Genomic DNA, 25,336 nt, shown 5'->3' on the forward strand with positions numbered 1-25,336 from the left:
GTTTTTTCATATTATCTAAGTCTACTACAATTTTATGTTCACAGACTTTTTCCTGTTGCCTGAACTGTTTTCCCTTATTTTTTGTTTGTCTTATTGTGGTAGTAGGTCCCAGGTGGTGTCCCACTTGTAGTGTGTATGAATGTTTTTCTTTCTATATACTTATTGATTATTAAAATTCTGTCCAGCTGGACAAAGAATATAGAACATATCTAGTCTATATTTACTATCTAGTATATCCAGTAGATGTCTAGGGACCACTGTTTTTAGCAATTCCCAATACATGTGGGGCATACCTATAACTGGTAAGAAAAAAGACAAACAAAAGTGCTTTGATTTGTTTCCTAAATTCCTGAAAAAACAAAATATAAATGAGACATTGCTAAAAAACATGGAAGTACCCAAAATGTAGACAAAGAAGAATTTAATGTTTTGTTATGCCAATGATTCAATGTTAATAATTAATTAGAACCCAATCTATGTTCAATCAATTCTCAAATACAAACAGTATATTGTAAAATTAACAAACTGTAATTAAATGAAAATCGCAAATAAAGGTTCCTGCCACAGGATCCAGCAAAATGTAAATTACCAGTTGAAATGACACAATATGGAAACTATCAATACATTACAATGTTTAGGCCAACTAAATAATAAGGGCACTTGAGTTGTCCATATAAAAACTATAATAAATGCTGGCAATGAAATGTTTACTTTTTCAGATTTTTAATAGAGTCTTAAAAGCAAAGTTTACATTACTATAGGATATGGAGGAGATGCCTTCAGTCCAATAAATGCAAATGGAGAGCCAGAAAATTTGAACATGAAATCTGAAATAATTTCTTATGGACAATGAAAGCAAAGCCAGATATAACATTTGAATCATACTCTGGTACATGGAAATAACTGAAATGGTGCAAAGAATGTCACTGTTGTCTGTGGATATACAAAGTATATTAGTAAAGTAATATGTGTGTGAAAGAAATCATCAGTCTACAGCCCCAACCCTAGTGCTCCTGTACTTAATGTTTAATGTTTGAAAATACTTAAAGGAAATTCCTTAATTACAGTGTCACAAAGTGTGTCAAATGCAACTCTCATATTAACATCAAAGGCTAAGAGGAAATCAAACATGACACAACAAGCAGATAGGGCACTGGCAAAGTAAAAATTGATTCCCTAGAAGGTGAGTTTAATTGTGTACTGCAAAAGTATAAACTAAAGTTTAAAGCAAATGAGAAGAGGAGGTTGCATGTGATTGTAAGAAATAATGATTCACTGTCTGGAGACAATCTTAAGCCACGCTGCAATGGAGAACATAACCTAAATCCACACAAAATGTCATACATGCCCTTGTTAGTTTCCTCCTCTTCTGCCATAACTTCAGAAGAATAATCAACTAAGGATGAAAAGTGGCATCAGAAGGATAGATGAGATAAGGGCGTTCTGGATATGTTATAAATTAATAGCATAGTGACTACAACAAGCTAATTTCCACAGGTGCATGAGGTTCCACAAGGTTTGAAAGGAATGTTCATCTAATCAATCTCATCTACATCAAACCCACTCTTGTGATAGATTTTCTAGAACCAGCATTTTCAATAAACATAGGATGTTGGATTGATACACTCCTCAAACTTGGGGGAATCTGACATTAAACTAGTAGATACAAATGTGGACCACCTACCAAATGCATTTTGCAGTCTTCCTAAGATATTTGTAAGTTCAGAAAAAAATGCTGTGCCGTTATTTCAGTCATAGTAGTCCATGTTGAAGCAAGTGTCTCACAGTCAAATAAACCAAAAATGCAATATTCTGTCTCTATCACTTTCTCCTCCTGTCGAGCATCTTTACCTAGCTAGCGTGCTTGTTCCCAAATGCTACACCCCTGATAATGTTAAACAAACACAGGGATTCCACATTTAATTGAATCCATTATGATTAAAACTGACGTCTTCAAAACGATGCCAAACACATCTTCCAATTTCAAGAACAAAAGAATAACATTCACAAAGTTGGCAAAAAAAAATAAGTAGTTACTTTTGCAAACGTGGTCCAAATTTTTTAGCATATCAAACACACTAGGGCTACCCAAAATTCCCCCAGGAGACTGGGTATAAACTCAATCGTGAAACAACAGGCTCCTGAAGGAGTCACTTGTATATACTCTGAGTTGAGTTGGTATAAAAATGCAACGTATCGAATAAAATATGACATACTCATAATGAGGCATACCAACTAATTAATTATAGAAACGTTTTTTTAAATACAAATAAGACTTCAGCAATAACTATCAAAACATTATACGTATTCTATTACACCATTGCTCAATCAGGATCCAAAAGAAAACATTGTGAAGAACACAGCTGACCCACATTAATCACAAAAATCAATTTGTACTGTATTTAGAAATGATGAATGGGAATTGGTATATCCACCTAATATACAAACATTCTGACCATAGTCCATATAAGATGTCAAATTTAGTTGCAAATTATCAGTCGTATGATGGAAGTTAGAGAGGATGTTCTGTTAACATGTTGGTCTCAGGTGGTTAATGAGTCTGCAAGACCATCATCAGGACTGAGTGACTGAAACTAAGCTAAGAGGACAGGCCCTTGAGGAACTTGAGATATCATCAAACACTAACCCATGTTCTATTGATAAAAAAAAATCAATCTAACCCAATGTCTGTATGATTGAAAGTTCTGCAATCCTTCAATAATTTACGAATGCAGTCACGGAGCATCCGACCAGCACCTGTCTCAATCAATGGAGGATAGAACTCCCCCAATTTGCCACCGGGGGAGCAGAAAGACTGTTGCACGCATTATGGGGTGTGGTCCCAGACAGATCTCTGCGTCGGTCACCCGCCCCCTTCTTTTTGGACTATTTTTCCTGTCCTGGTGATCTAGTGGGCCTTCTGCTCTCCCAAGGGCAGAAAGAGCTTTGCGTTCCTTGTGCTGAGGAGCTATCCATTTATTGGCCACCCACCCCCCTACATTTTTTCTTTGGTCTTTTGTCTTGGGTGTCTAGTAGGATCTCTTCTCCACTGGATGGGTGGATGGGAGAACATGTCTACCCAGCCCTCAGAGCGGCAAGTCTCTTGCATCTAGGGATGAGGGCACATAGGCCCCTTGCTATGGGGGCTATTCCCCCACAAAAACAGTAAAAACACATTTCTATTGCATTCAGTGGGCTTTTTGCAACTGCTGGGGGGAAGCAAATTGAGGTAAACAACCCCTATCTGCCCACAACGGTTAGCTGAAAGGCTGTAAAGCTGGGGGATGGAGGGGTTCAGGCCCATATCCATATACCCCCACAAAAGTAAAAACTGCACCTGGGTGGGGGCAGATTGGGAGCAAACACCACCTATTCAGCTTGCAGGTGGGCCGAAAGTCTGTTCTGCCCATGGGTGGGGGACAACACAGGGTCATGCTTGAGGGGCACTTTCACCTCACACACAAGTTAAAACAATATTCCCTGAAGTCTAGTGGAAATTTAGCTCTTGGGCAGATTAGGGGAGGCGACCCCTTCAATCTTTCTGCCCCTCCAGTAGGGGCAGAAAGACTGTTGTGCTAATGGGAAGGAGGGAGCACAGCTCATGTGCAGGGCACGTGATTCTCTCCCAAAACAAACATTTCAGATTACATTTCCTGATGCTTAGTGGGTTTTCTGCCCCACCTAGGGTAGATTTGGGATACATACCCCTCTGTGCCGCCCCTGGGGGACAGAAACTCTGTCCTGACCTAAAGGTGGGACAGAGCACAAGCCCATGTCCACAATGGGGAGCTCCCTACAAAAAAAATGTAAGCAAATGTCTGTTGTCTTAGGGCCTTTCTGTCCCCCAGGGGAGCAGATAATGGGTAAATACCCCTATCTGCCACCTAGGAGGGGCAAAACCACTGTTGTACCAATGGGCATGGATCGGAACACTGGTCCATGCCCAGAGGGGCCACACCCTACCCCAAAAACAGGACAGATGACTTTCCTGTGTGCCAAGTGGACTTTCTGCCCACTGGTGAAGCAGAATGTTGGTAAACACCCCCTTTTTACTCCCAACGGAGAGCAGATGTCTGTCCTGCCTGGGGTAAAGGGAAGCACAGACCCAGGCCCAGGGTGGGGAGGCTGCCCCCAAAAAACTGTAAAAGCAATATTCCTTGGTGTTTAGTGAGCTTTCTGCCCACCTAGCGGAGCAGATTTTGGTTAAACACCCCCTATCTTTCTCCAGGAGTTGTGTCCATGATAATGGAGGAAGCACAAGCTCATGCCAAGAGGGGTCATTTATCAAACTGTCCGAACACTAATTACAATCAAGTAATACTACTAAACATAAATCAGAAAACATTAGGCAAACATTTTACTCACTCATCACTAAATAATTAAAAATCAACCTTAGTCGTGAATCGTTCTGCAGTGGAAACCTCAAATACATTTGGAAAGTCACACTGCGAAGCAATATGACACATACCAATGGTAGACTGTGTGGTTTTAAATGCTGATTATGTGAACAATACGGTGAGTAGCAGAAGAAGCCAAGTACAGAAGCCTAATATATAATTTTTAATGTTGATGTATAACTGATACCTAAAACTAAATGGGCAGCAGACACTCTGGGGGACTCACAGGGCGCACGTATTGCTTGAAATAATTATTTATTCTTTTTTGTAATTAATCTTTTCCACACAACATTAAAAAAACTTACAAAGCTACAGGATATATGTTGGTTGCAACGTTCACCTGAAATTTAAAAATTCAAGTCAAAGAATAAATACTCAAAATTAAAACTCACTCGGTTATGCTCTACTGTTCCATCTGTGGCGGAAAGTATGCACATATATTTCGGGGTTAAACTAGTACTGCCCACCTCTAAACTCAGAACTGCAGTCAATGCTCCATTATAAAACCCTCACAATCCATAAAATATGCAGTAATATTTTGCCACAGCTATAATAATGGAATTCCTAGGCCTTACTTCAATTCCTTTTGAATGAGGTTAACTCTACCCTAGTAGTGCATTGATGAAAGAAAGAAAAATGCATGAAAAAATACATTAGGTATGTCTCAGGCGCTAATCCCACTTGTTCTCCTTCGGGATAAATACACAAGTAAAGCAAAATGTGCATTGCGAGCTATTTATCCTTTCTGGGCCAAAAGACACAAAATAAATGTTATTCTGATGTTGTGTCAGATCAGAAAATGGAGCCAACCAGCAGGAGAACTGGTTTAGGCTTTTCAGACGCATCATTTGTGAACTTGAAAATGTTGCCAAGAAACATTCTTTCATGCCAGAGTAACATATAATGATTTGCACTCAGGGAAACAAGGTGGAACAAAAGTCGTGCCTGCTTGATTTTAAAACACATTGCACTGGTGCTTAATGAATTGCCACATCCTTCATCCGCAGTCCATCCTTGTGAAGCTAATGGCACATAACGCTGCCAACAGCGGTGGCTGCATTATCTAATCCTGTAACTACCTCCTCCAAGGAAAGCAGCTACAGCTAAATACAGGCAGATATGAAATTGCTGCATGGGCATTTTCACGGATGAGTAATTTTCATGACAATATCTCTTCTGCATTCTATTCCGCTTGAAAGGTGTCATCTTGCATATTTCATTTATTTCTCGACACTATATTTGCATGTCATGGTTTGAAAGGCGCAGTATAAATGTTGTGAAATGTGGTAGGTGTGTGAGCTATTTTGTTACTTTCGCAGCTTTCTTGATTACAAATGCGATACATAAACACTGAAAAGTATCAGTCTTTGCGCATGTAATTTACATTAACTGTTGTGCTGCATCAGAATTCAAGGTTGCGGTGAGAGTGTGGAACATGGGAACACCAGCCACAGAAACTACTTGGTCTAAAGGGAATGCAACACACATGAGCAGAAAAAATATAAAATGTAAAAAATTTAAAAGTTCAAATTTTACAAATGTAAAGAAATCACTGCACTGCATTAGATTTAAAACACAATATTTGATTCGCCATTTGTCTCGTGCCATAAAAACCAAGGTAGCATCATCTACTACCCACAAACATCGCGTTAAGATCCCATTAGGTATATCCAACAGGAAATATCCACCAGCACCAATCAGCTCCTAGTTTTGTATGTGCTTCAGATTCAGAATAATCTAAGTTGGTCAGCAATTGGTCAAAATCCATTCACGTACCTGATTGTGGACTTTGTTTGGGTATTTTGGCTTCTGCTTCAGGGCTGGAGGTGGCGCGCAGTCGCTGATTGGCCGAGGCATTCATACTGCTGGGGACAACGGCCGAGACATTCTTGCGGGGTTTCATATCCTGCAGCCACATGGGCGACGCCTCGAAGGCCTGCATGCGCCTAGTGTGGATGTTGGCATTGACTTTGAGAAACGCTTGGGCCTTGTATTCCTGGAGGTCCCCGTAGTTGGCGTCGGTCACCCGGCACTCGTACAGCCCTTCGTCCTTTTTCCTCACCTTAGATATCTGCAGCTTGTGGGAGATATCATTGCCCTGGACTTTCACTGTCTGTAAACGTGCCATGAGAAAAACATTTTTCATGAAAAGTTAAGATTTTGCGATAAGGAAATTCTGCTAAAAATGTCACTCCCATTTATAGTGCATTTAAAACATGTTCAGTAGGAGGCGTTGGTTACAAACATCACCTAACACAGACATGCTGGCTTTTTCCAAAGCATTTATTTCGCCTTCATAGAATGAGACCATCTCAACATTCTAAAACATATCGAGGCATATTATCAAGGAACGGTGTTAAAATTATCGCCCCTGTAGCGTCAGAAAACTGCCGCTAATGGGCTTGATAATACGCTCTCGAGATTTCCAATAGAAGCCCATGTTCACACCAGGACATGGGCTTCTATTGGAATTCTCAAGGGTGTATTATCAAGCCCATTATTCCGGCTTTAACAGCAGTTTTCTGCCGCAAAAGCGGCAATAATGTTAACGCCGTTCCTTTATAATATGCCACATTGTCTTCATGCAGCCCCTTTAATTTTTCATCAGATTTTCTAAGTTCATTTAGTCATACTTTATTGTCGCGATGTTGCCTTCTCTCAAGGGTTATGCAGTTGTCCTGAACTCAGTGTATAGGCCTTAACTGTCAGCAAGGGCCTATAATGATTAAGAGGGGCTTTAACAACTGGTGTAGCCAGAGTCACACGTGCAGTATGACTGTGAGAACAGTACATACACTGAAGGTAACACATTGAAAAGGACAAACAGACAGACAAACACTGGAATGCTGGATAAGTAGGCCAATTTTATAGGCCCTGAGCCACTCCATTGTCTTCAAAAGAGCTCTAAACAATTAATGATTAAAGCAATGTTCTTATACCACAATAAATCAGCTGCAGCTATAAAATAATACACAGGGTCACACAGAGCAATGCAATTAAAATGAAGAGGTATGGTGTTCTTCCCTAGTCTTCGCACTTGAAGTAGAAATGGCTGCAAATATCATTGAAGAGCACATTGATTTGTTTAATACAGAATTTGTTCATCCTCTCAATCGGATAAAAGAGACCATGTTTGATTTAAAATGGATGCTGTCGATAATGGGTCCTGTATGATTAGGTAAAATGATAATATACATGATAGCTAAATGGAAGAAATATTAGCCCAGATCAAAAGTTTCTTGTGATAACACAGTTTCTTTAGTGCAACTTATATAACTTAATTGACAAAGTTAGTAAGCTTGTTCAATTTATCAACCAGGCTATGCATAACTTAAAACAAATAAGTGCTGCAGCCCAATGTTTTTCTCAGGAGGCCCTCATTGTCTGTACTGCTTGTAGAGCTGCAGAATAGAAAGCCTGCCTAGTCTTCAGTCAATCTCATGCTTCTTTCTTCCATCAGCCTACACTTCCTGATTTTATGTCAGTTTGCAGGTTCTTATTCATTCCTACTCTTTCTCTTTGTTTCTGTTTTCCTATCTTTGCTTTCCGCCTCCTTTCCCATTTTCTATCCTTCACTCTCTTGCTCTTGGTCAAAGTCTGATGAAAAAAAGAATCCTTGCCCTCAAACATATGTGTTGTGACTAAGCACTTGCAACTGCCGGAACAAAGTAAGTACCAAATCACAGAAATAAGTAAACATACTAACACATGGAGACACAAACCACAAACAGAAATACAGGAATACTCTCATAGTAAATCAGTGTTACGAAAAAACTGATGTTTTTTCCACTTTTCTCCACTGTTTTTGCATGAAGTGCATGTGCCTAAACCTTTACCAAGTATGAATTATGTGTGTAGAGAAAGACCTACTTCCTTGGTAGTGCTGGTCATTTCCTTGAATCAAAAGTGAAACACAACGTGTCTAATTCACAAAGGTACACTTACACTTTTGTGTAAGTTTACGATTGATTGCTATTCACATAGGCGTTTATGTAGGTGTAAGTGTGGATTAAGGTGAGTGTAAGTTTACCTCTGTGAATCAGGCCCAGTGTGTTTTAGCTGGTGATTTCTATAGATAGCCTGCTTGCATCTGTGAGGAGAAAGTGTAGAACAGTTTCATATATGTGCAGAGTCTTATGCGGCAACATGTAACCAGGGTGGCAAATGAAAGTTCTTTTTTGACTTTTTGCCGGCTCTGGTGGTGAGAACGCAACTCTAATAGGCTATTACAGTAGATCTGTGATGCTATCTTAGCATACTGATTAAATAGCCTTGTTGCACCCAAGAAGTACTGTCACAAATGCAATGTAATAGGAAACGGCGTAAAACAGTATTATTGAGTTCCCATGTGTTCTTTACTAAAGAAGAAATACCAATTGAACTTTAATAGAACGAAATGCTCATGTGAGTGCATTCAAGTTAGTCATAATGTTGCATTTGTTAGAAAGACAGTGACGGTTTTTGGTCAGTGCTCTGGAAGATAATGTATTTAAATTCTTTATGAAGAATGGGTCTCCAACGACTGGATTAGTAACACCTTGGAACTGCTTACAAAACAGATGTTATTCAGAGACATCTCAAGTCACTGATTATTTTATATCTGATGAGTTGTGATGTCATAAATAAAGATAACAATTGAAATAAAGGGACACCATTGTAAATAAACACGAATCGACATGCCACTAGCAGGTCCATGTCCATGCTGACGTTTGCATGTATAAGGACATGGATCTGTGTGGTGGCTTGTAACAGCTGGATTTAGGGCTTTATTATGAGTATGGCGTCCTGGGACTGGTGGACTCACAGTGGCAGTCCGACCACCACAGCAGGTCTGCCTGCTGTATTACGATGGTGGTGGTGGTGGGACGGCCACAAGACTACTGCCTCCACACAGATCCAGGAACCCACGGAGGTGGTGGTGTCGAAAATGGCAGTAAATGCTGGTGGTGACGATGCAGGGACCGCTGATGCTGTTACGACCTTCTTTTCCCCCACCCATTTCATGGAGGGGAGACCATCATGAAAAGGATGGAAGAATGCAGGTAAGGGTCCCTAACAGGGCCCCCAGACACATCTGGCCATGGGGTTGTGTCCGAGGGCACATCAGAAGTGGAGAAGTGTGGCTCAATGGTTAGAGCGGCAGACCCTGATGCAGAGGTTTAGCCCGGGACCAGGGTTCAATTTCCTGCCTCAGCGGGTCTTGGGCTCAAAAATTCCATGGACCTGATAATTCTCGCCTAGGTGCCTATTCCAATCATAGAGTCCCACTCTACAACTCTGGGCAATAGCTTGCTTAATCTCCACAACAGCCCCCACAACGCTAAGGATGCCTGGCCTCCACCTTGGGGGTGCCCAGGAGTGAACGCCTCACAGGGAAAGCCAGGATGAGTTCCACAGCGGTATTCGTACAAGCGCCTTGAGACCCTTGCGGGTGAGTAGTGCGCTATACAAGTATCAATTTACATTTACAAGCCACACCGTGCAAGAAAATGCAGTAGGCACAGTCATGGCGGCTGTTTGCTTGTTAGGCTCTCCTATGAGCCTAACAGACTTCCACTGTGACCCCACCGCCTGCCTGCCCTGTTTTCAATTTGGAATTTCCGCAAGGCTGTTTTAAAGATTAAAAAGAAGGAAATCTCCTTGCTGCTGGCAAATGTCCCATTCTATATCTATGTTTACACATCAGGCACAGAGGGAGCGTTTCCAGGCTCACCCAGCTTGGCAAAGGAGGTGTCAAACGAAAACAAATGATTTAAGGGAACAAATGAAGGGCGCTTGGATCATGTGCTTTAGCAGTACAGGCTACCTTATAGAAAACAACAGTTTTAGCACCATATTTCACTTCACGATGTTTGTATACAGGTGAGTGTTATCTGTAGGTCTAGGCAGGATTTGAACAGTGAGAAAGCTCAAAAGAAAGGTAAAGCGCTCTGATACCTCTAGGGTCATGTTGGCGCTATATAAAACTTTTGAAATAAATAAATAAGCAGTCCAACAACACGTGGCCAAGAGTTTCATCAGCAAGAGACGAAGAAAGTGTGAAAGAGAGCAATAGGAGAGAGAGAAAGAAAGTTACATAATTGTTTCATAATCACTATAAGTAATTGTTTTTCGGGTAATATAGAGTTAGATGAATGAAACATTCATGTATTGAAATGTTGCTCTTTCAGTGGTTTGAAATGTGTGTCCTAATAAATACGCTTGCTGATGCTCAAATATGGGCTGATGCATCTTAATCTTTATTGTATGTAAGAATGCTTAACCAATTAGTATATGAACATAAATAACATACTAGGTCTGGCACGAGTGCTGTTCAAAGCTACTGTTTGTTTGAAGCAACATATCTGCATTCAATACCCACATCATTATGTTGTCAAATAATTGTGTGTGAAAGAATCTGAACATGAGAAATATATATGAAAATGTGTTTTATAAAAATGACATTTGAAATTCAATTGACTAGATTCACAGTGGGAATCTTTGCTTTGCGGTTTCAATGTGTCTTCGGTGGGGTTACAAGATTAATTTACTTTTGATGCAGAACTGTGAAAAACAGTGAACTTTCATTTACAGGGGTTACATAAAGGTGTTCATATATAGTGATTGTCTGCAATGTACAACTAGAGCATAAATACTGATTTATCCTACCGCATCTGGTAATAATGTTCAGCTGCACTTGAGGTGGAGATCCTCTTTACCATTTCACTTAAAAAGAACAGCCACCATGTTTACATTTCAAGGATCCTGTTAGTGTCACGGAGCTCAGCAGTGTCTTCACAGTACCCAAGGCAGTATTGCTCAAATTTGCAAGGCGGTGCACATTGAGATCATCATACTATTTAAAAGGAAGTGATTCTACTAATCTTATCTGCTGAAGAGACGACAATTTGTATTTAGTTTTGATTAAACTAATTGTATCTGGCTCTATAGCCATTTCTCTGACTCTTCTGCCCTCTCTTCCTCTAATTGTATTTTTTTAGTTCACTTAGTTCTGTCAGCAATTCTTAGTCACTGACTATATGTTCTCATATATTGTTCCTTCTCTCTGGCTACATTCCTCTTTCTTTCTTTCTTTCCTTCTTTCTTTCTTTTTCTTTCTTTCTTTCTTTTCCTCATTATTGCTTTTTGGATCTCGCGTTCCATTTTCCGCTGATTGAATAGTACTCTCCATATATTTTTTTTCCTCTCTCTTTCGATGGCTTACCTAATTTGGGGAGTACTGAATTTGTATTTCAGGAATCTCAAACAGTTTAAAGAGATTTCTGATGACAAATTTGGAAGCAAATCTGAACTTGCAGTAGAGCGTTGTAAATATTGGTGGGGCAGGATTTGACACAATTATTTATCTCGAAGTGTGATTACATGTTATGTTGTCAAAACACAACATTAATTGAGTGAATTGAGAATGTACGGTCTAGATTGCTTGAAAACATGCAAACATTTGCACTTAGTGTTTCATACATTAATTAATAAAATAACTCAGAAATATGACCTTCACCACATCAGAATGTTTTCATTTTGATGGATGGTAGTGTATTACTCCTCAAGCCGGATAAGTTGATGCAATTTACGTACATCACCCTGATCTCAGAAAATGTTTGGCATGTTTCTTGAATTAACATTTTGCAAACATGTTTCTGCAGCAGGGTGAGACTCTACATAATTCGGCTTCCAACACAGCTATTTATGTTCTCTTTCTCATTCTCCACTCCTCTTCCTCACTCTCTCTCTGATGCATTCTTACTATTGTTCTAATTTTCTATATCTTTCTCTGAAGCACTATTTGGCTCTCATCTTCATGCTGTAAAAAACACGTAAGAACTTAGATTTATTTTTGATGCAGAGAATGTAACACAAAGTAACCAAATGTATTATAATTTTCAACTTACTAGTATTCAACATAGCTCAATTGACATCTTAGTGCACATATTGATTAATGCCAAATACCTGACAACACCATTCTCTTATGACAGATAACTCAGTAATAGGTGAATTGGGTAATTTGACGGTCATGCGACATTCAAGGTTACACACAGCTATCAAATGTGTCAATCAGAACGTTCTGCCTTAGTTATGGATATACAAATAATTAAGGGGGCATCAAACTTGACTCTGAAATTCAGAAACAGTTCGTGGCCAGTAGAAATATTGAAAATCTGCTACAATTTTAATTTATTTTTAAAAAGCCAAAACATGATTAATCCATGGATGCCGGCCAGGCTCCGTTGTACACTGTGCTAGATCTCAAGTGCATTAGAACCTACATTTTTCTTTTTAAACAATGAAAGATTGGATGATCTAAGACAGCCCTTTTCCCAATGTATTGGAGTGAAGCAATTTGTTTATTGGATAACTTGAAAATTATCTGTAAGTGAAGTGTAAACTAGTCAAGATCTGTGTTAAATGATTACATGATCATTATTTGAATATCAAACGTAATTTTGGTCATATGATCTTCACCTGCTGAAGATTGTTTACAGATTGTTTAAGGGAACCAACAAGTAAATGTAATTTTTTTTCTTGTTGATGGAACTTATTACATTTTGGTAGATCAACCATTAGAAAATATTTGTGTCTAATCAACTAAAACCATACCTGGACAAATATTGAGTAATCCCGGTAATGTGGCAGTGATGTTTTAACTACTTTCCCCAAATAAAGATGGCAAGCCCATTGTATTAAAAGCAAAAGGAACAACTGATGGACAGAATGCTGAACAATTTGAAACTGGTCCCAGGATGCTTGTTTCTGGTCCAGGGTGGACCAGCCCTGGCAGTCGGGCTGGAATGTTCCCATGAGGAGCAAGGTCAAGACTGATTTGTATATGGCTGGCTCCAAATTGGGATTGTGTGGTGAGCAAAAAAGACAATGGATTAATCCCATATCTGTTGCTGAGGGTGAATGTTTGATTAGTTCAACATTCCGTCCATCATCTTTTCTTCTTTTTGCTTTTTATGCCTAAGTGGGAAGGGTATGCCCAGATGTGGGCCCCGTGCTCACTGTACTACTGGATTCAAGATAGGTTGGCTAATGAAGCATGATACCCCGAAAACTGTCCTGGGATACTTATTTCTGGTTCAGAGAGGACCTGTCCTGGCAGTTCGGGCTGGACTGCTCCCATGGAGAGCAGGGTCACGACTGATGTTCTAATGGCTGGGTCTAAACTGGGGTGGCTTGGTGAGCAAAAGAAGATGGATTAAACCCAAATCTGTGACTGGGGTGTGATCATTTGATTTGTTTAGCATTCCGCCCATCATATGATCTTTTTGCTTTTATTGCCCTAAGTGTGAAGGGTATGCCCAGACGTGGGTCCCTTGCTCAATGTGCCACAGAATTCAAGCTAGCTTGGCTGATATGGGGTGATATCCAGAAACTGGACCTAAGATGCTTGTTTCTGGTCCAGCAAGGCCCTGGCAGTTTGGACAGGACTAGTCTCAAGGGGAGCATGATCACAACTGATTTTCATATGTCTGATTCCAAACTTGGATGGTGCGGTGAGCAAAAAAAAGATGGGTTAAATCCAGATCTGTGACTTGGAGTTAATGCCGTCCATCATCTGTTCTTTTTGCTTATGCACATTATATCAGCATTCCTTTTATATACACTTTCTAGATGCAGGCCGCTGTCTCTTAGAAGGCACAGCTCTTAATAATATTTTGGTTTTGACAAACCACATTGCATAAAATGTGTCACATAATCAGATGGGATGAGTAGGTCCTTTGATTAAAGAAGGTACATAAATGAATACATAGCTGTGTTCCTATTTGGATTAAATTACTATAAACCTGTAGGTTCCTTGAAGCCATTTACCTTAGGCTTTGATGTACAGTATTTAAAATAATGTGCTTGTCAAACTAGCACTTGCTATTTCAGCTGAACGAAAAACACAGCAACATGTCCTGTCATCTTTACTACTTGGACTTACTGCATTATCTAATTTCCTGTTTTAAATCCTGATAATAGGAAAATGTACAACACACTTTTATCTAATGCTTTCAAATCCAGTCAGAATACAAAAATATACTGCATTAATTCTCAGTCGTAACCAAACCTTCTGCAAAGTCTAGCTAATGCTGATATTTTTCCAGGCCCACCTTATAGAAAGTGTTATAATATACTGCAATCTAAATATTAGAGCTTTGTGCCTAACTCCCTGAGCAATATTTTGGGGAAATATATCATGTGGAGACATTGTCTCCACATTTATGCATTTATATATATATTTTTGCAATTACTCTAGTAACTTCCGAAAGGTTTAAAATCTGTGTAGTTTTAAAATTCAAATAAAAGCAGAATTTATAGCTGCTAAATTAGGGCATGTGCTCACTTAAATAAGTTTCTAATTGTATTGCCCGATTAATGTTCCAAAATAAAGAAGGTCGTTGGATGGTTGATGAATAAACATAGCATGGCCACCATATCCTTATTAAGCAGTGCGTAATATAATGCAATTTGGTTCACCAACATTGCTAATGGAATAATTCTCACATTTTATCTAGGCAAGGACTGTGGGATAACATCCCAACATTTTGTACATTGGGAGCACGTGATAATGCGAAAGCAATGGCTGTGGCTGGTCCTGTGGCTCAATACAGCATGCTTATCTTTTTCTTTCTTTCTTTCTTTCTTTCTGTCTTTCTTTCTTTCTTTCTTTCTTTCTTTCTTTCTTTCTTTCTTTCTTTCTTTCTTTCTTTCTTTCTTTCTTTCTTTCTTGCTACCTTTCCCAGTTACTGAAGTTGAACTAGACTATATGTGATGCAAAGGGTATTTAAAGAGATTATTCTTTAAGGGAAGGTCCACATTTATTATTGTTTGTTACTTGTCAAAACTAGTCAAGTTCAATTACATGCCAACTGGAAAATCTAACAATTCTGCTTCTTTCTGGCTCACATGTAGTATGGTTCATCCTTCAAGCTTGTGTCCAGGCCGGCTCCCAATATTGTGCCCTGAAATACAATGGCCTTCATTTAATGTTTCAGTCACTTATTGCCTGTCACTAAATTTCTGGATAATGCACTCCATACTCAAATTTTCAAGTGGGCGCACTGAAATATGGCAAATTCCAAGATCCAAGACCGTCCTTCAGAAAAAAATGCTCCATCCTTCGTAATGGTATGGTGGTTGCTAGGCTAGCAGTCTTCCCAACCTCACTGTATTGAAATGTTGAAGATTTAGAAACAACTTTAGACTATATTAGCCATGTCATGTTGTTAATAATCACTGCTCAAGTAGCTTAAGTTGATCTAGAGCTCTATCCAGTACAACTGGGTAGTAGTACAATGCAGAGAAGGAAAACCAGCTACCGGAAAGGTCAGAACATCTTGTGCAGCTTTGCTCCCATATGTATTAGTGTATAGGAGATCTTTATTCAGCCTTACTAACATTGGACAATCATCCTCTTAAACCTTGGAGGAGGGAGGTTGATGGTTCTTTTCTATGCTCACAGCCCCATATTCTTGAGCTCTAAACATGTGGGCCTTCAATAGTTCCTTGCTGAGTTGGCACTAAGTTTAGTATCAATGAGCTCAAAAGCAAAAAGAAAATTATTGTGTGTTTGTGTTACCTGGGTCGCTTGATCAATTCCTAGCTTGGATTACCATGTTTGTTGAACTCAAAGACTAGACTTGCCAACTTCCATTAATGGCCCAACTACAGTTTATATTAGATATGAGGGGTTATATATAACCTCTGGTTGATAAGTCTATATTGGAAAAAGCATTCCTAAATGTCTGTATTGAGCTGGTGATTTGATTCAATTGATGCTGTATCTGTAAAAGAAGTTCCTTTTATTTGGCATTCCTTGTCTGCATAATGCTTACTATAGGAGATTAGTTTATTTTTCCCATAAACAGATTTTTGAGATTTTCAAGCTGCTGGTTTAAATAATTAAAGCTGATGAGAGGAGACTTTTGGCTCCATTGAGAAATGATACCACAGATATTGTCAGCAATCAGTGCAACACTTGGCACTATCAGACCTGGTCAAGGAATCATCTAACAGTGAATTTACTCATACTGTTTACAAAACACATTTAAGTCAGTACTGGGTGATTTTGGACTGGAAATTGTTTGACGTACCTGCTAGTCAAGCTCTTGGTCATAGAATGCTTCTAGCTTTATTCAGTTGACTCTTTGGGTGATTAGCTGGGCAACTGTTGAATGTGAGGGCCGACATTGATCGAAGTGGAGTGCAGGATTCTGAAGAGTATGCTATGCCCTTACCACTGTACATTTCATGTAATTATTGGCTCCAGTGATGTGCTTTTACTACAGGCCTGTTGTGTTCTCTTCTCATTTGGTTCAATTACAAGCTAGCTATCTGGTTTTGAATTCTTTCCAGCGTGCTGATTAGTTTGAGGATTGATATAAATGCTTTTGCCATATTCTAGATGCTCTAACACAACAGCTATCATCAGCTAGGACCCATGGTTCATACAGTGCAAGAGAAGTTTCCACTGGTGTGAAAGGAGCACATTGACGCTCTTTGCCACTGCATTAACTTGGGAAATTAAAGGAAACTTGAATTAGCGAGTGATTCTCAGGTTCCTCAGAATCTCAGTAACAGAAAGGGGTGGACCTAGGATGAGGGACACGTGTACTACGGATGGGATGTAGCGAATGTCCCCCTACAGTCATAGCCTTGTTTGCAACTCTTTTAAAATATAGTAAGATTTATTTCACTCATAAGAGTACATGATTCATGCAAAATGTGATGTTGCTCTGATTTGAAGGTAGGCTTTCCTGGTGGGAGTGGATTTGGGTCTCATCATGATTAATCTAGAGGTTTACCGTGCATTGCTTTAGGAGTTGAGTTAGGGTGTGGATATATATGTTGAAAAGAAGGCACAACAGATTTTCTCCTTGAAGGTAAAATCTCCATGAGGGTGATTTGCATGCTTTCATGCTAACTTCTTAGCTATAATTGGAGGGAGAGTCTAAAATTTCTATTGCTATTGCGTGTTCCAAGTAAGCAAGCCCATTCTTGTAAAATACTCATTAGCACATTGTAGACACTGGTATCATTTATGGTTGAGAGAAAGAAGGATGAAACTAGAAGTCCTACTTCTATCCAAGAAAACACGTTTTTCTCCAGTGAATGTCATGCAGAATTCAGTGCCCCTCAAAGACATGGAGTTAAATTGATTTTCCTGAAGGCTGTGGTTTACTTAAACATATTCTTGAAGCTATCACAGTAGCTCCTATTTCAACATCTTGCTGGAATTGTGCATTCAGGGACAGTACCTAATTTGTGCCGGTATTTACTGGTGCTCAGCACCGGCAATTATTTACGAACACCAGAACAGAATTTTGACAGTCCACCACATGGTGGAGCTGTCTGGCCTTTATTAACACCTGCAAAACGATTCACAGTTCCATGTATTTCAAAACACACGTTGAAAAAGTGTGTCTAGTCCATTCTTTCAACTCGAGGTGTCTTAGAATTCTGGAGCAGATCAGCCCAGAAGGGAAGTGTTAAATGAGGAAGGGCATCAGAAAGGGAGCTGCACATGGATCAGAAGGCATATTAGAGACTTTGTTTTCAGTACAATGGATGCTAGTTACACCTTCGTAATTCAAATGAACAGTGAAAATGTAGAATGAAGTGGTAATGAAATGAGGAGGTATGAATGTCAGATGGAAGTGTTGTGTTGTGAGAGACTAAGTCTCAAACTTTTGTGATTTGATACACAGAAATGTACCTTGCAGGGATTTTTGAATGCAACAATTGTGTTGTAAGGGTATCCATATTGATTTTCTCCTGGTAGCTATGTAAATCTGAGATTAAGTATATTTGTATTGTTTAACTAAACACTGGTTTTCCAGAGAAAAGAAACATTGTTTCTGCCATGAAGGAGCCCCTCCCATACACCTCCATCCCTCCACTTTTCTGTGATGAAAACACATTTACCCTGGAAAATCATTTGCACATAATGAAAACCAGTAGATCAGTGAATACACCAATGGACCTAAATGTCCAGTGTATGCCAAGTCCAATATATGCCTAGGGTGATGTCATTTTAAAGGTTATTACAACTGAAATCATGGTGTATAAAAGTCACAGAGGAGAAAGTAAATCTCTGTAGAACTAAGGAAGCCATGTGTGTTTAAAGGAAATGGTTTTCGACAGGTGTAACCAATTTATCAGAAGTAGTACTAGACCTACACCCAGAAAGCAGATCTTAAAATAATGAGACAATGAATTTCTGAACTCTTAGGGCCATATTATCAAGAAAAGGCGATACATTATCGCCGCTTTTATCGGCAAGAAACTGCCGCTAAATTGGCGATAATGGGTTTGATAATATGCCCTTGTGACTTCCCATGTAAGCCCAGGTTAACACCAGAACCTGGGCTTCTATGGAAATTCACAAGGGCATATTATCAAGCCCATTATCACCGCTTTAGCAGCAGTTTCCTGCCAATAAAAGCGTCAATACTGTATCGCCCTTTCTTGATAACATGGCCCTTAGTTACAAAAAAAATTTGAGTTGTGTACATATCATAGGGGGGGGGGGCTGGACAGAGCCAAGGAATAAACATTATATTTTGAAGTTTCACAGTGGTGGGGCTGCATACTGAAAATGCCCTCCCTTGATTGAAGGAATGGACACACCAAGAAGGTGGACCAACTTAATGAACATCAATGCTCACGTGACTATGGCAACTTGGCTTTAAGGGACAATGGCCAACACATAGAGTCATGAAATACAAGATGCGAAATTCATGCTTGGTGATGTGTTTAATAATCCTGACTTTGTTGCAGAGCACTGAAGCTCAGAAGGCCATTGATACGACCTTATCCCCAGTGTTGAACATTCAATTTTTAACCCCTTCGCTGCAGCCGCGATTTTACCGCTGTGCGGTAAACAAAAGAACAGGGCGGAGCCGTGACGAACCCCAGCCGTCATCAGCACATGCCCACCGCGGGGCGTGACGTCTGGGGTTCGTCACCAGCATAGGAGGGGTTAAAATACATGGCTTCCTGGTGCATTTAAGCAAAGACCCGACATGGATCTCATGTTCGGGAATTGCCACTGTCAGAAGTCTTTTAACTCCGGCAAGTGAGGACACCAAGTAAAGTACTAATATTCTGGCATTATCTTCAGTGGTCCTTGAGCTACTCTGTTTTATTTACATCGGTAGCTAATAGGTGTTGCACCAGTGGGTTGAGGCAGGGCCTGCTTTCGGGTAGTGTGACTGGTGCGGCTGCACTGGGGCACTAACCCAGAGGTGGGGGGAGTGGGGCTCGGTTTTGCAATAACATATGACTGGAGAGATGAGAGGCACTTTTGCCCGATGGCAGTGAGAAAATCCGAAGAGGTGGTTATGGGGTGTGGGAATGCCGAAAATGATTGTCACACCGGGTGCCACCATCGCTAAATCAGGCCCTGGTTTGAGATGGGCCACACTAAACCATGACGTAGCTGATTTTATTGTAAACTCAAGCAAATGACAGTGGCACGTACTGCATGTCGCCGGTCTCCGCAGGTTACATCTTGCCTCATTGCTTGTTGCATAAATGCCAACAGACCCAAATTCGGCGGGAAACTCTTGATTTTTTAAATGTCAATAACGTTTTTAGGGGTCTCCCACCTTAAATTGCCACTGCTTCAATAAATGACAATGGGGAAAATACATTCCCCCGATGTATATCCAAAATCTTCCACTGTCTTGTTCTAAACAATTGGCATGTTTGCTTGTTTTTTATATATAAATATCCGTGTGATCGTCGATATTACTCAAACATTTGCATATAATCGAATCAAAAAGCGTAAAGATGCCACCCTTTAACCTGTAAATGCGGCATTATTGTGTGCAACCAGTGTTTAGAAATTAAACAAAGAATTTTCGTTTTCTGAATGGACTCTAAGCTCAGCTGGGAACTTTGTAGCTAAATCCCTCTGTACAGTTCGACACAACACAGCGCCATTTAAGCTTGGCAGTTTAGAATGAAGCTATTTCTCTTGAAACTGAGAAGCCATTTTGGAAAGGCTGATTAACTAACCTGCGGTATCTCTCGGTCAGCCGGTAGGCGGCAGTATAGTACATGCGAAGTGGTTCCGTTTTAACTTAAGGTCAAAGAGTAAAGAAACGAGTTGTGATTGAATGCTTATAAGCGCATCAGACATTGGTATGACGTTCTGTTTATTTAACAATGCAGACACTGGAGGAAGGCCCACTGTGGGCAGACAGCAACGCCACCCTCGTCTGGGCACCCCGCGCAGCCTCCGCGCACAACTCGACAGCAAGGAGTCAGGGCATACGTACGCTGATCTTGGTACCGTCGTTGTCCAGGTCTCTCTCTGTTTCTGGCACCAGCTCCACCTGTTGGAAAAAATGGCAATCTCTGAGAACAGAGGCAGGTCCAGGACATAATATCACAGAAATTCATCCGCGAGCTCGGCTGCAGCAGGCTCTGGTGTGTTTAGTGCGCCATCTACAGCTCAAAGGGCGAACAGACGCCCACGGCCCATGTTGAGAAATGCCCGGCTGATCATTTAAATTCCGTCAACATGCCAGCAGACGCTCAGTATTGCATCACTAGACTTAATTTGGCACAGTGTCTCTGCTCGTGGCGGTACCAGACAAGTACATCTCCGGGCTTTTAATCGCTTTACGGTCCCGTATAAACGAAAGGATGCTTTAAATTATTAGGTTTGTTACATTTCTTGCCCCTTTTCGCAAACATTGTAGTCGCGGGGACTTTAATCTTAGTATAAGGCGCGGTGCTATGTGGGTGGGTTGCCAATCATAATACCGTTGTGTTTTGTTGGCGAATTCGATATTTACAACTAATTGGCAACACGACACTTCAGCGACGAAAATTAGTTAGAATTACAGTTTTTTTTGGGGGGGGGGGGGGGGAGATTTTGGGCAATGGACTTCGACAGGGAGCAGTTTTTCGCATTCGGTGCGATTTGGCCACGTGATGCGTGCGCAAATGTTTTCCATAATCCGTCGGGTGTGGGGAGAGTTTTCTATTAAGACACCTCACGTGGCTTGGTGCACCTGCTAAAGGGTGACTGAAGTGTTGAAGGCATACTGTGCTAGCGGGGGCTGTGGGTACCTGAGTTCCTGTGACCTCCGACGCGCTCTCCTGGTCCTCGAGAGCTCGCAGGAACCACCACTGGATCTCCAGGTACACGGAAGAAGAGCCGCTCTGGAAAGCACACGACATCTCCACATTCTGACCTTCAATTACTGTGAGGTTTCGTGGTAATTCCGTAAATTTCGCTGTAAGAAAGTGCATTCATTACAAAGTGTGCATATATTTCTGTTACTTTCTCTCTTTCTGTGTCGCCATGCCCTACCTTTTCTTCCCCACCCCTTACTTTTATTTATGCTGCTTCCTTTTCTGGATTATTTTTCCTTCCCCTCCATAACAGGCAGTTCTTTCTTTCTTTCTTTCTTTCTTTCTTTCTTTCTTTCTTTCTTTCTTTCTTTCTTTCTTTTTTCTTTCTTTTTTTTCTTTCTTTCTTTCTTTCTTTCTTTCTTTCTTTTTTCTTTCTTTCTTTCTTTCTTTCTTTCTTTCTTTTTTCTTTCTTTTTTTTCTTTCTTTCTTTCTTTCTTTCTTTCTTTTTTCTTTCTTTTTTTTCTTTCTTTCTTTTTTCTTTCTTTTTTTTCTTTCTTTCTTTCTTTCTTTCTTTCTTTCTTTCTTTTTTCTTTCTTTTTTTTCTTTCTTTCTTTCTTTCTTTCTTTCTTTCTTTCTTTCTTTCTTTCTTTTTTTTCTTTCTTTCTTTCTTTCTTGCTTTCTTTCTTTCTTTCTTTCTTTCTTGCTTTCTTTCTTTCTTTCTTTCTTTCTTTCTTTCTTTCTTTCTCCAGTCACCCATACCTTCTTATTCTATCGTAATTTATTCTTCCAACTTCCTTTCTATTCCTTCCTCCTAATTTCTCCTTCTCTGTCGCAGCAAATTGCCCCCTCCCCATCGAGTTTCCGTCTTTAATTCCTACCTCCTCACTTTCCCCTGTATTTTCTATCCGTGCGTTTCCAGATATGCTTGCTCCCCTCAGTCCTCAATCCAACCATCCCACAAGGCCTTCCTTCTTTCTTCAGTGAAACTAATTCCCTATATTCATTATTCCCCCTCTAATTGTCCCTTTTCGTCTGTCACCCTATCAGTTCTCTCCTCGTGATCCTTACCGTACATGCATAAGCCCCTTTTGCTCTGCGCCCTTTCTGTATTCTTAATATCTTCCTAGACCATGTTCTCTCCTCTTATCGTTCATTCTTTCTTCCTGCGATCGCCCTTCACCAAATGACAACACTTATGCTCTGTTTATTCCCACAGCACATTCCCCTACTCTGTACACACGTTTGGCCTTCCTTCTCCTAAGGTGTATTCATATCACGTTCTACAAATATTCACATTTCGTATGTCTACCTCTCTTAGTCTGTCCCCCCTCTTCCCACTCGTCTATTCCCCCAACTCTGTTCTGAATGCCATTTTCTCTCTACCTTCGGTGTCGACATTCGTGTTCTTTGCACGTCTCCCCCCTTTTCATTTCCCACCATAGTTCTTTTCTGTGGCCAATCTCCCTGATCCCATTTGGTTTCTTGTCTTGCACACAGCCTGTTGTATATCCGACTGTTATGCCTGCTTTCCTCCCCACGGTTGTTTAGCTTTTCAGTAACGCCCCCTGCGCCTTCCCTTATGGTCGTTATATGTCCCATTGAGAGCAGAAACGCTTTGTTTGCTCGGATAATGTTAAAGATAAGAGCGCGACCAATGGCTCCCCTGGGAGGATAAAGTTGTTTATAATTAGATCCGAATGCGGTCTGGGGCAATGCAGCATTTGGGGCCGCTGATGGATTCAGGGCTGAGCCATCTGAAGACTCGCCTCGGTGATTTATGGAAGGGGCGATCTAAAATGATTAAATGGCCTGAAGCTTATTAAAAGCAATGTTTGGTGTAGCAGGCGTTGACAGGCACGAGCTGAGTATACCCTCCTCGCTTGAAACGGGGGATTCAATTGTAGAGAAGTCTGGTAGTCTATGGGTGAGACATCCAGGTTCAAAGACGAGCGCAATGTGCCCGTGTGTAAAGTGGAAGGGCTACAGGGGCATTAGTAATCATGCAGCAGCGGAGACATGGAAGGGGCAGGCTGGCGCGCAGCAGACCAGCTCCAGACATGCACGCACGCCGCCAGAGCACCTCTCCGGCGCCTTGCGTCTGCCGGATTCGCAGTTGGTTGTGTTTATTCCGCAGAGACTGCTTGTGTCGGGGAGGCAGGAAAAGGCATGGGCTGGCCAGTCTGGGTTGAAATCTCACGTGGTAGCATGTCAACCTCTTGGGCTCGAGAAGCTTCGCGCAGGGGTCGGTGCGCTCTCTGCGCGCTGCCAGCGACATTAGAGCGTCTGAGCACCTCTCGAGGCTCCACTCTGCGTGCCTCTAGTGCTCTTGAAGTTCTCATCCATTGCACTGTTTTTCAGTGAGTACGGGTGAGTAGGACACCGACTTGCACCCACGTCTCGGCATATCTGTGTTTCACTGGAGCGGACGATGCAGGGACCGTCTGAGGGGGTCTGTCCAAGGTGCTGAAATGATCGCCGATGCCCTGTCAGCTCTGCGCAGCCGGCGGAAGCAAGGGGTGCGGAGGTCTGTTTCGAGGCAGTTTGAGATTCAAGTCCCCCTCCTGCCTTTTTGAGCAGAGGGGACAACCTATTTTTTGAGGTGGAAAGCAACAGATAGCAAAGGGGTCGTTTTAAGCGTACCCACGGGTTTTCTATTACTGTTCGCCGCTTTCTGTATCCACGTTCTTCCACAGCTCTTCTAGAAATAGCTTTGTATGGACAACAGGCAGGAAATCGTTTTTAATTATATACTTGACTCATACAAACCCCATTTCTACAAATTCTGAATTCTTATACACGTAGAAGGGCATTGAGCTTGCTCATCATGTCAGTACCCTTCTCCACCTCACCAGTCAAATAACAACCGTGCCCCCTCTCCCACCAATCAACATTGACATGTTGCTGCCAGAAACCTTACCTGGAGAAGAAAGTCCTTGTTGGATGCACGACGCAAAAAAGTAAAGGAATCCAGCTGAAGCGAGAGAGACCCCCATCCTTCCAGAGATGAAAGATAAAGTCACATTGGAGAGAGGGGTCTCGCGCCACTGCGCGGCAAGCAACCCGGGGTGTGGGGCAGCCCTAGCGGCGCCAGAGCGGGCATCCCGCCCCACAGATCAGCATCTCCTCAGAGGGAGAGGCGGCAGGGGTGCCTTGCTAAGGGGATCGGGTCCGGCTCCTTCTTCTTGGACGGACAAGTAGGGATGGCGCCCGGCTCCGCTCGGGTCCGTTGCACACACTGGGCAACTCTCCCGCCTCCTCTGCTGAAAGCTGCAGGCAGCGCGCTCACCGCCAGCCCGCGCTGCTCCGGACGCTGCGCCTTGTGCCTCCTCTCAGCGCGCCGGGCGGGGGAGCTGGAGGGGCGGCGCTCCGGCAGCTAGCCACTGCATCAACCTGTCCCTCTAATGGCTGCGATCATGCCTTTAACCCTCCGCCTGCTGCCCCGCCGCGGCTTCAAACCATTCCTGTTTGCTTATTCTTGGTGCTTGTCTGCTCTCTGGGGAGCACGTCCTCTCCGATGCCCGGGCTTTCGCTCAGCAGGTCCCAGCCTCTCCACCCGACTGAGGGTGATGTGCTGCGCACTTCTGAACGGCCGGTGCCTGCTCTCGGGGGAGGGGCAGGGAGGCGCGCACTGCCTGAGGAGCAAAAGTGGACTCCCACATGCACGGAGAGAGGCCGGCCCCCCTGTCAGTATGCCCGTGTGAACGCCCCCTGAGGGAGGCCTGTCGCCGCGAGAGACATCTGCACCGGCAGGTTGCACTGTGCTCACTTTGGCTCTGTGGATGCAGTCGCTTCAACATTCCATCGCTTGCACCAGCATTTGTATTTATTTTTGAAACGTCGGTGAACGGATTTAAACTTTTAGGCGC

General features: G+C 41.7%; 1 protein-coding gene across 4 annotated transcripts in view; it reads right to left on the bottom strand.

The window, feature by feature from the left end:
- Positions 1–25,048, bottom strand: part of VSTM2A (V-set and transmembrane domain containing 2A) — a 111,795-nt gene extending 86,747 nt beyond the window's left edge. For 3 of the 4 annotated variants that reach the window (XM_086965213.1, XM_086965211.1, XM_086965214.1), the window contains exons 1-4: positions 24,388–25,048; positions 21,465–21,631; positions 20,666–20,722; positions 6,174–6,510 (exon numbers count right to left, since the gene is read on the bottom strand). In XM_086965213.1, coding sequence (XP_086821339.1) covers positions 6,174–6,510; positions 20,666–20,722; positions 21,465–21,631; positions 24,388–24,463 — 637 coding nt within the window. In that variant the 5' untranslated portion in view covers positions 24,464–25,048. The remainder of the gene's footprint in view (positions 1–6,173; positions 6,511–20,665; positions 20,723–21,464; positions 21,632–24,387) is intronic. The other variant, XM_086965210.1, reaches the window with a different exon arrangement.
- Positions 25,049–25,336: the final 288 nt, after the last annotated feature.

This window comes from Lissotriton vulgaris, chromosome 4_1 (genome assembly GCF_964263255.1).
Source record: "Lissotriton vulgaris chromosome 4_1, aLisVul1.2, whole genome shotgun sequence".
Classification (NCBI taxonomy): domain Eukaryota; kingdom Metazoa; phylum Chordata; class Amphibia; order Caudata; family Salamandridae; genus Lissotriton; species Lissotriton vulgaris.